The 11,577-nt window shown below is 39.8% G+C and overlaps 1 protein-coding gene across 2 annotated transcripts in view; it reads left to right on the plus strand.

Moving 5' to 3' along the window:
• Positions 1-3,125, plus strand: part of ITGA6 (integrin subunit alpha 6) — a 66,987-nt gene extending 63,862 nt beyond the window's left edge. For both annotated transcript variants that reach the window (XM_084892283.1, XM_084892282.1), the window contains one exon: positions 909-3,125. In XM_084892283.1, the coding sequence (XP_084748409.1) occupies positions 909-1,070 (162 nt within the window). In that variant the 3' untranslated portion in view covers positions 1,071-3,125. The remainder of the gene's footprint in view (positions 1-908) is intronic.
• Positions 3,126-11,577: the final 8,452 nt, after the last annotated feature.

The following is an 11,577-nucleotide window of genomic DNA, read 5'->3' on the forward strand; positions in this document are numbered from 1 at the left end:
GAGCCAAACCTGTTTCGGCTATTATCTGCACTTTTTAAATTGAAAACATCCTTTTTTTAAAATAAAAAAGGCATATATATTTTATTCATTTAAAATATTCAATTTGATTTTTAAATATCTAGATATGTTCTCAATAAAAATCTACTTGGAATCATATGGAATATTTTTTAAATTAATAAAATATATATTCATTAAAAAAGAAAAATTGGGCAGCGCTCTGAAATTCAGTCTGGTGATACTTTCCTGAAGCTCTCTGTTGGTACCTGGTTGATTTTATTGCAGGACAGAGTTAGTCCCCGATTTGTTAATGAAACGGCTTCACTTGGGAGCACAGCACCACGCCCAGGCTGTGTGGTTCTCCTTCCAGCTGGGGATGCGTCCCGGAGCCTCGGAGGAGAGAAGACTCTTACAAGGACCCATGTGAACACTGACATGTCCTGGTGTAACTTGTAAACTATCTGTGACCTGAGTTTCATTTCGTTAGCGGAAGAGGGGCATGAGATAACCTTTGGCTTATGGCCTCTAAAAAAATAGTTCTTCAAAATGATGTTTCTCTAATCTAAAAGTGAGCTCTTTTACAGATAGTATTGGGATTCTAAAAAACGGAAGCACTGTTTCATAAACCTAAATGTCAGTAAGGATATAGCTTACCTTGTTTCTAAATATAAAGACAGTACGGAAAAGGGGGCTCTTCTTGCAGTTTTACAGCTATTTTTCTCTTCCATGTATCTTCACTGGCTGCTAAGATCTTCACCCTATTAGTTATTTCTGAAAAGAAAACCATGTCTTTTTTCCTTAGTCCAGAGGTAGGCCCTATCTGAACAGAAAGCTTAGATATTCCCAGCTAGGGCACTTGCTTTCCTCGGGATTACTAAATGTGCTTCTGTTAATCTCTCCCTCTTCTGCAGTGTGGATTCTTCAAACGCTCTAGGTACGATGAAAGCATTCCCCGATACCAAGCTGTCAAGATCCCGAAAGAAGAGCGAGAGATCAAAGATGAAAAGTACAACGATCACCCGGAGAAAAAGCAGTGGATCACAAGTTGGAATGAAAACGAAAGCTACTCCTAGGGGCCGGAGGAGCGTCCCCATCCCCAACTGCTGTTTCAGTCCCCGATGCAGAAATTCAAACGGTTTAGAAGCCTGGCGCCTGACTATTGAGTTCAGACAGACTGCACCATAGTACGAACCGACAGTTTCAACTGCTGTGTGGGCATTGTTACGTAGCCTACGGCTCCTGCTTTGCAGAGCCCAGATGTCAGACTGTTGGCATGAATTTTTCGTTAACTGCCTTAATTTAACTCTCTGGGTTGCCTTTGTTTTTGGTGTGGCCGACTCACAAGTGCCGGGGGAGGCCCCGCCCAGATGCGCCCCTCTGACATTCTCCCGCTAGTGTCCCTGGAAGAAGGCACACGAGGTCACCGTGTCAGCAGAGTGACGGTTGGAGCTGCCTCCGCAAGCATTCTTCCCAGTAGGACTGGAGGACCTGCAAGTTGACGGTCCCCCATCACAAGACAGTGCCGTGGGGGTAGCTGCGTGTCCATCTAAAGTGCTATCTTAAATTAAATGTGCAATAGAAGGTGATATCGCCATCCTGCCATCTTTTTCCATTTCCGAGGCGTGTGAATCCCTGTTCACACCAAAGGCGTCCAGGTTTCCTCCTTCTCCCTTTTCGCTAAAAACACACAGGTGCAACCGACTTGAATGCTAGTTATCCTTATTTGTATATGGTATTTATTTTTTTTCCTTTTTTACAAACCATTTTGTTATTGACTAACAGGCCAAAGATTCTCCAGTTTGTCCTTCAGGGTGGAGTAAGCAATCAGAATTAGAACATATGGGTCATTGGTTTGATCTAAAGTATTTACTGCAAAAAGAAAATAGTGCTTTATAAATGTACCAGAGAGTTGTTATAATTTACGGATAAGTTATTTAAAACATCTTCCTGCGTGACAACCCTTACCTTCACCCCCTCCTTCCAAACCCAAAAGGTTTGTTTAAGAAATGGGATTAACCGTTAGAAGTTTAATTCTGAACAGACAATGGATATTTTTGAGTTTGGAGCTCTGTGTGACAATTCTGAATTTTATGCTATAACTTTCAGGAACTCTTGGAAATATGGGGTTTGTTTATTGACCTTTCACTGCTGTATATACAGGACTTGAAAGAAATGGTGAGTGCCTATGGTGGATCCAATCCGATCCAGTGGAAGACTACTGAATACTGTATACCAAAAGTCAGATTAGAACATCATGGCTTTTATGTCTTAAATATTGTTGGAATCACGTCATGTGAGTCAGTGTTCTGTGTTTTCGTTTTTTTTTTTTTTTTTCTGTGTTTCCTCTCCTATCTATATTCCCCAAATTTCTTTAAGACTACTCTAACAAGAACTTTATTTTGTTTTTTAATTGTAAAAGTGGAGGAGGAGGGGAAGATATTATTCTATACATTCAATAGAGATTGAATGGATATGAAAGCCAGATTTTAAAAAAATGACTGTGCTTCAAAATGTTAAGTTATATGGAGAGCAACAGCAAACCTGGTGCTAATTTCTTTGGATGTAGTGTAAGCTGTGTCTCATTCTTTTAAAAACAAAATACAGCTATGTACCATTGTTGCTTTGGAGTTTTAATTTCCTTTTCTTTTTGGAAATCTTATACCCTTAAGATACTAAGAACATTACTCTAGTTGTACTTTAGAAATTTCATTCACAAATACTGTTTTCCAAATGATATTTTGTTTACAAAAATTTCTTGAGAACAGGTCATAACAGTGTTTAAAATCTCAGTTTCTTGCTTAGGTAACTTGGAACCCAATGCACTGGCTTCACAGGTTGCTAAGAAGCTGATGTTTTGGACGCGTTTATAGGCCCTTGTTATAAAGACGAATGTCCTTGGAAAGGGGTGGGGAGCTGGGTGCAAGGGTGGCTCAGTAACAAAGAAACAAGAATGTAGTTAGTGGTCTTTACGATTATAGTTGTGAAAACTGTCATCTCAAGTCAAGACACTGGTCTATTCGCATTTGATACATTTTTATACTAACCAGCATTGTAAAGTTATTTCATGATTAGAAAATACCTGTGGATATTTGTATAAAAGTGTGAAATAAATTTTTTTATGAAAGTGTTCATTGCTTAGTAACATAGCATTGTATATGTGAAACGAACTCTAAAAGTATAAGTACCCTGAATTGTTTTTTCTTTCTTATTTCATTTAAGCCAAACTGAAGTTTCTGATGTTTTTATTTATTCTGAATGTCTCATATAATCTCAGATCAGCAAAAGATAATCGTGTGTCCCTCGCCTTGGCTTCACTGTTCAGTGGATACTCAAAAGAAAATGATGTTAAAGATGGCTTATTCAAGACATCTACACGTTGGGAGATGTCTGTTTGCATTGATTCATCTGCTTCAAAGATTATGCCTGTAAAGGAAAGGGTATTATTTAGCAATGATGCCATAGCATGAAAAATCAGCGTTCTTATGGCTAAGTTGCTCTCTTACAACACATTTTGGATGTGAGAGCAGTCCAGCTGTGACATGTATCATTAAATGGACCACCAAGGACTGATAATAGCAGAATTGAATGGGTCAGAAAAAAAGAGAAAAAAAAAAACTTACCAAAGGAATTTATTTAGATTGAAGTGGTTTTATGAAACTTCTCTAGCTGCGTTATCACAATTTAATAAATGAAAATAAAGCATATAGCCCTGGGCAGTGGCTGGTGTGGCCCAGTTGTTTGGGCACCATCCTGTGCACTGCAAGGTTGCCAGTTTGATTCTCACTCACAGCACATGCCCAAGTGGTGGGTCTGATCCATGCATGGGCTGCGGGCTCGGTCCCTGATAGGGGGTGTTCGTGGAATGCTCTCACATCCATGTTTCTCTCCCTCTCCCTTCCTCTCTCTAAAATCAATTACATTTTTTAAAGGAGCCTGAAAACAATGCTGATTTATACAATTTAAAAATCACTAAAAAAATATAAATAAATAAAGCTTGTAATAGTGCCCAGACGATACAGCATGCCCTACCTATCCTGAACACATTTCCAATCTAAAATGTGTTATCTGTCCAGGATATTAGGTAATAGTTTCCCATTAGACTTAGTATTATATGTTAAATTTTAGCCTTCTTAATTCTTTGAAGATCAAACAGGTGTTACCACCCAAAGAAATGTGTGATTTGTGCTTTTTAATGAAGGGCCAGAGGCTGTGAACCTTTTTTTTAGCCACAGTCCCATGGATATGTCCAGATTAAATCTCTGTAATAATGTGTAATCACCATAACCATTAAGGATGTCCGTAGCTGTGGTCTGGCTACGGCTCTGGCATGAGTGATCTGGGCTGGAGGTCATGGCAGTGCTGTATGTGGCTCCTGTGACTTCACCTCTTTCTTGCTATTGGATGGGAGCATACAGGAATGCCTAGTCATGGTATTATTAGTATAAGGCTAACCAACATTGACACTTCGCTGGGTGCAGAGCACTTGCTATTATCTCATATATGAGTCATGCACAGTCATGGCTTACTAGTATGTTGTGTCCTTGTGGTTGAGAATATTCTAAAATGTAGGGTAGAGGTAGATGGGGAATGCTTTTAATTGTCCAGACTTGGGAAGTAAGCATAAGATGGAAAATTCTATCCTAAATGAAAACATCTTAATGAGAATGTGATCTCTGGTACACAACTCACAAAAAGACAACGTGGGAAGATAGACTAGAGTTGTTGGGTTGTTTTGTTTTAAGGGAGGAAAAGAAGGAAATGTTGTAGGTGGCCAGTGCCACATATGTACGTCCTCGGGGCTGAGAAAACTGAATGTGGAGGAGTTACTTGATCAGCTTGTAGCATAAAGTAAGTGATTAAAGGCCGTTCCTGGAATCAAAGGAGAGGATCCAACTGAGGGGAAGGCAAGGCTCAGTGAGATGAAGAAAGTGAACTTGAGAATGATTTCAAAGGAGTGGCTATTGCAAAGAAGCCAGTAGGCATCTGTTCTTCTGGAAGTTACTGATTATGGTTAAAGGGCAAGTGAGTATTTCTTGTTCCTAAAAAGAAACCACAGGTTTTGCTGACTCAGAAAGGCATCCTATCCAGCTGTTAGGATATGTGGGGGTGGGTGGGAGTGGTGTGTACTAGTGGCTGGAGCCAGTCTGCAGAGGTGTTGCCAACAGACCCATCTAGGAGGAAAGTTATAAAGGGAATTCAAGGATGCATCCTCTGATGAAGGATAAGTGAATTGTAAACACAAGTCTGAGTAAGAAAACTGGTCCAGCGCAGTGCGGGGGTGGGCAGGTGCCCACAAAGGGCAAGCTAACCAGGTAATGGTTGATTACACTGGAGTGAAGGAGTCAAATGCAATTTTCGCAGCAAAGTTTAATGCCTCAGTCTTCTCTTAGCCCTTGCCCTGGAGCCATTCCTCAGCCAGCCTGCCTGTGCCAGGGTCACTGAAATGGGCAGAGACAGACCTGTTGGAAGTTGGATAAAACTTCTCACACACTGTTCTAAAACATACACAGAAAATCTGAATGCTGCTCTCATTTTCTCATGGCCCAGCAGATAAATATTTAACTCCTCAATAACCAGTAGATTGGAGGTTTCTGTGAAGATCCTGTCATTGTGAGATGGAGATAGACATGGTTCAGTCATTTTCCCTCCAATGTCCAAGGATGTTATTAGGCTCAGGGGCTACACCACATACAAATAAGACACTGGCTCTGACCTTTTAGACTAGGAAGCTTATATTTAAAACAGCAGATGATACTGGCAAACAGGTGGATGCAATTTATGTAAGTAGCAGAATTCAAAATCATGCACCATGATGTCCATTGTTGACACATAAGGTCAGTACCTGATCTTACGTGGGTGGAACTTGTCTTTGGAACCAACACCAATCCCAGAAAGATTGAAAGTAGTCATTCTGCACCTGGGCTGCACACTTGAATACCTAAAGAACATTTCTTAAAATCCCAGAGCCCAGACTACATGTCTGACCGACTCGATCAGAACCTCTGAGGCTGGGACCCAAGTATAAGTGCTGTTTAAGGCTCCCTAAGTGACTCTTAAAGTTCAGCCAAGTTTGAGAACTGCTTCTGCGGTGTCAGATGGCTTGAAGATTTGTCGAAAGTGGGAGTGCCCCATTTCTACTTGAGGTGCCTCTATACTAGTAAGGAGCTGAGAAGGTTCAGGTAGATTTGCTCAAGTTATGCTGCCTGGATATGAATTAGCTTCCCCTCTTAAAATATAGTCCCGGTGAGTGACTGACACATCGTACCCCAGTTTCCTCTATAAAATAGGATTGATAATAGTACCCATCTCATAGGTCCTTGTAAGGAGTAAATGAAGATCTAGAAGTGCCCATTAAATGTTAGCTATTTTTTTTTTTAATAACATTTTTATTGATTTTAGAGAGGAAGGGAGGGGGAGTGAAAGATAGAAACATCAGTGATGAGAGAATCATTGATTGACTGCCTCCTGCATGCCCTCATTCCAGGCATGCACCTTGATCTGGAATTGAACCATAACCTCCTGGTTCATAGGTTGGTGCTCAACCACTAAGCCACACCAGTCAGGCTAAATATTAGCTATTTTTAGAGTCTAGTTTTACTTCCTCATTTCACAGATAGGGAAACACAGTTCAAGTTGTCACTAGAATCTTCTGTCTCCTCACTCTTCAAAGTCTATCATGACTTACCAGAGGGGGTGAGAGCTACAATCTGCAAGAATAACTATCCTTAACTAACTAACAACAACAACAAAAAAAAGATCCTAACTCTTAAATTTAAACTTCTTACTAATATAGGTCATTTTGTACAAGACTAACCTTTTTTCTGTGTTTAAACTCTATTTCAGTACTTATTGCAGGTTTGGGTTAGGGTCGGGGCACACACAAAGTCAGTGTATAGGCATCTTGAGATTGCTACGTACTGATTCTTGATTAAAAAGGAAAAGAGCCCTAGTAGGTTTGGCTCAGTGGATAGAACATTGGCCTGAGGACTGAAGGGTCCAGGGTTTGAGTCCAGTCAAGGGCACATGCCTGAGTTGCAGGCTCAGTTCCCAGTATAGCTCATGCAGTAGGCAGCCGATCAATAATTCTCTCTCATCATTGATGTTTCTCTTCCTCTCCCTTTCTCTCTGAAATAAAAATACTTTTTTAAAAAAGAAAAGAAATGTAAGTAAATAAAGCAGATTCTTTTTTTTTTGAGCCCTTTCTCAGTTCTTCACACACAATAAAGTCTTCAGTTTCCTTCAGTGGGAGGGCAGCCTGCAGTTTTGTCACTACCTTTACTGCTATGCAGAAGAGAGAATGCTGTTCACAGAGCCTATCTTGTGCTTGAGTTACATCACTTATATTAGACCAAAGTTGTCATTGGAAGAACAGAGTATAAAACCTCCCATTTCTCTTTAAGAAAACTCCCTTTTTCGGTAAAGGCAAAAAAGGGAAAACATTCCCCCCGAAGATTGGTGAGCTGTCCAATTCCAGGTGTCCTCAGATTGCTGATGGAGCTGCAGTTCTAGGGCGTTGACCTAACGGAGGAAGCCACGGCTGGCCAGGAAGTCAGAATCAACAGAGTGGTTGAGAGCAGTCCTCCTCACACTTTAACATGCCTTTGAGTCGCCTGGGATCTGCTAAGATGCAGGTTTTGATTCAGGAAGTCTGGGATGCAGCCTGAGAGCCTACATTTCCAATAAGCTCCAGGTGCTGTGCTGTGGCTGGTCCATGGATTACATTTTCGGTAGCAAGGACCTTTGGAGTTGTCTTTGTTCAAGTCACCGAGCTGCCACTTTCAACTTGTGTGACCTTAGGCAAGTTTACTAACCCTTCATTGTTTAACGCCCTCATCTGTAAAGTGGTATAGAGATAACTACGGTTATAACCTAGGTTTCCAGCCAAGAGATACCCTCTTTTCCTTTCTCTAGAACTTCCAATCCATAACATCCTCAAACGTAATAAAGAGCAATCGGCACATTTTAGTCTTTGTTATATCTGAGCATATAGCTTTCACTGTCTTGACAGCATAGTCTTAAACTACTGTTGTGGGTCAAGATAGAAACAAACATCCCATTACAGTGAACTCTATCACAACGGAATGGGGAGCAATATGCCAGTTCTAGTAAGTGACTCACAGATGTTGGTTTGGTCACAGTCAGGTCTCTAAGTCAGCAGCAAAACAAAAAGATTTGAAATAAGGTTCAGGCTTCTGACATTTCTCAGGTATCAACTATTCAGATTTTGTTTGCCGGTTCCCATCACAAATAATCTGGTTTGACTCAGTGGATAACGTGTTGATCTGAGGATTGAAAGGTTCCAGATTTGATTCCGGTCAAGGGCATGTGCACCTCAGTTGCAGGCTCCTCCTTTGGCCCAATAAGTCTTGCACCCACCTGACTCCATACATAGTTCTCTGAACTGTACTTTACATCTTTGTGACTATTTTGTAACTGCCAGTTTATATTTCTTTATCCCTTCATCTTTTTCATCCAACCCTCCTCCTATCTGGCAATCATCAGTTTGTTCTCTGTATCTGAGTTTGTTTTTGTTTTGTTTGTTCATTTTTTTTTTTACACTCCACATATAAGTGAAATCATATGGTATTTGTTTTTTTTCTATCTGATTTATTTCACTTAGCATAATACTCTCTAGCTTCATCCATGTTGTCACAAATGTTAAGATTTCTTTCTTTTTATGGTCAAGTAATATTCCATTGTGTGTATGTACTGAATCTTTATCCATTCATCTTTTGATTAGAGCATTTAATCCACTTACATTTAAAGTAATTATTGATATGGTTTTGTTTTTTTTATTGTATTTGTTGTTCTTCTCTGTTCCTTCTTCTCCTGCTATCTTCTCTTGTATGTTGATGATTTTCTATACTGTTATGTTTGTATTTCTTTCTCTTTATTTCTTATATATCTCTTATAGATTTTGGTATATGGTTACCATGTGCTTCATATATACCATGCTATGTTTTTTGCAGTCTATTTTAAGTTGATGGTTGCTTAAGTTGGAACACATCCTAAAATCACTATTATTTTTTTAACTTACACCATCCACATTTATGTTTTTGTCATTGTTTTACTTCTTTGGTGTACAGTGTGAGTGTCTTCTGATTATCAGAGAAGAGTTAACTAGAGGTGGCCTCTTGATCCCTTTGGATTGCAGCTAACAAGTATTTTCCTTCACCTCAGTTTCTAGTGACCGCCTCAGAGCTCCCTGGGAGGGTCATTATTCTAGAAGTTAAAGCACACTTCAGTCTATTTTGTATAGTTATATTCCCCTGAGTTAAATCCCTTGATGCCAGTAATATCTAGAGTGGTTTCTATTTTGAGCATTGGAACCTAACCAATATAGCCACTTACTCAAAGAAAATGCTAAAGGGAATTAAAAGAGAAAACAGCTAGAGAGGAGATAGCTTATTCCAGCTAATGCTGGATCCAGAATATTTTTATTGATTTTAAGATCAACTTAACTCTCTAAGATACATAAAGGTGAATCTTGTTTTTTCTTTTTTCTAAATCTCCAAGAGAGGATGGAAACATGTAAATATATTAACTGACTCAAAAAAGCAGCAGTCAGGAAATAAAAATAGAGGGAAATGTGGAAAGTCATTAAGTTTGAGAAAATATCATATTTCATAGGCTGAATGTGTTAATTAAATCCCAGTAATGACTTTGCAAAAATGAAATAAAAATCTGTTAGAAATTTGTAAATAGACAGCAATATAAGAAAATATATTAACAGTCTGCAGAACATGGAAATAGACAATGAATGTGTGTTGTTTTTACCTGCCCAGCCTCCCTTCTTTGGGTGAAAGGATCTGCTGTATACTTTGGGGAACCTTTCCTAACTCAATCCATGAGTGTGTGTGTGTGTGTGTGTGTGTGTGTGTGTGTGTGTGTACCACGTCTCCTCATGTTTCCAGGAATGTAAACATCACTCAAGCCTGGCCAATCAGAGTCAACCTGGTGCTTTTTTTTTTAGAATGATAAGGGAGAGAGGTCTCATTCCTAAGATGTTGCCCACCTAGACTACTGAAGTTGGCTGCTACTCTGCTATCTCTGTCATTTGAGGAAAGGGCCTTGTGAAGGACAAGCAGAACTGAAATATGGGAGGAATATGGGGAGGAAGAGAGATGAGGAGGAGGAGGGCAAGAGGCACTCTGATGCTTTGTATCCACACAGTACCTGAAGAATTTTTCAGGGACATGAGACAAAATAGTCTCTTTTTATTTAAGGATGTTTGAAATGGATTTTCTCTACTTGAGTCTGCAAGAGTCCTGCCTAATATAAAGTAAAATTTGTCAACCCATCTCATCTCTGAAGGGATTGTCATATTTGGCTTTATAAGTTTCCTTTGGTTAGATGGTTTACCTATGGGTTACCCCACCTTCTTCTTAGCTTCAGCTGTATGCTGTCTCCTGCTAAACAAATATTGCAAATTATGTAAGGATTTTCCTAATTTCCTGCCTAGATTTAGGCCCTGGTCTCATTTACTTTAACACACATGTTCTCTACACTAGTCTACACAGCCCCAGCATTCTCCTCTGTAAAAAACGATTTCACTGGTTAATGCCTGTCCCACAGAAGGTGTTCAATAAGAGAAATAACTCTAATCATTGGAGAGACTGAGGGAATTAGTAAAGATTACATAGTTAGGAAGTGGAGGAGCCTTGATTCCAGCTCAACTCTGCCCACATCAACTCCACACATTGCTTAAACACACTGATAAAGCCTCCTAATCAGATACATGCCTCTCCTCCCATCTAAGGCAACCCTTCCAGTCGCTCAAGGCCTTCCTCAGGCATTTAACCTCTCCCTCTTCATTACATCCAGTTGGCTTCGTGGACCCCTCACTTCCCACAGTTAGCCTACTCACACTTTTCCATTGTAAAATCCATAAATTCAGCTCTATAACGCTTCCCAATTACTATTTACAGTCATCATCCTCATCACTGCTCATGAAATCACTTATTCCAAAGCCACCAACAAATGTTTAATTAAGTCTAAAGCTTTCTTTTCCGGACTCATTTTACATCACTGCTGAAGAATAGGTAACAGTATCAAATGCCCCCTCATTTTTGAAGCCCTCCTTCATTGGCTTCTATTATTGGTCATTCCGTAAATGTTGTTGCTGTGGGGGCTGATCTCTGGCTTCTTACCCACCACAGGTGATCTCAACTCTAATTGCCATTTGCATTAGAGACCGTGAGCTGTCTCCCAATGTCCATTTTCTCTCTCTTTCTCTCTCTTCTAAAATTAACTCTTTGTTATTGAACATTTTCTCTTTTTACCATGATAATACAAATGTTAGCTGGACAAACAAACCACTCAGTACAAAACCCCTCTTTCTATTTTTGTTTCACCTTGGCATAGCCAGGTGGCATTAATTCCATGGAAATGATTGGAAACAAAGGGAAGTCAGATGTTACAGGCTGCAGTGCTGTGTTCCTTGTTATGCGATGCAAAACATCGAATAACACCATCATCTGTGATATCTTGGAAGGTGACTATAATCCAGCTGAGGAGAAAGGTTAAAGAAGACTCAGGTACTGATGTATGTTGACAGCTTCTTTTAGCACAGTCCCATGA

Source organism: Pipistrellus hanaki (assembly GCF_964339955.1).
Source record: "Pipistrellus hanaki genome assembly, chromosome: 8".
NCBI lineage: Eukaryota > Metazoa > Chordata > Mammalia > Chiroptera > Vespertilionidae > Pipistrellus > Pipistrellus hanaki.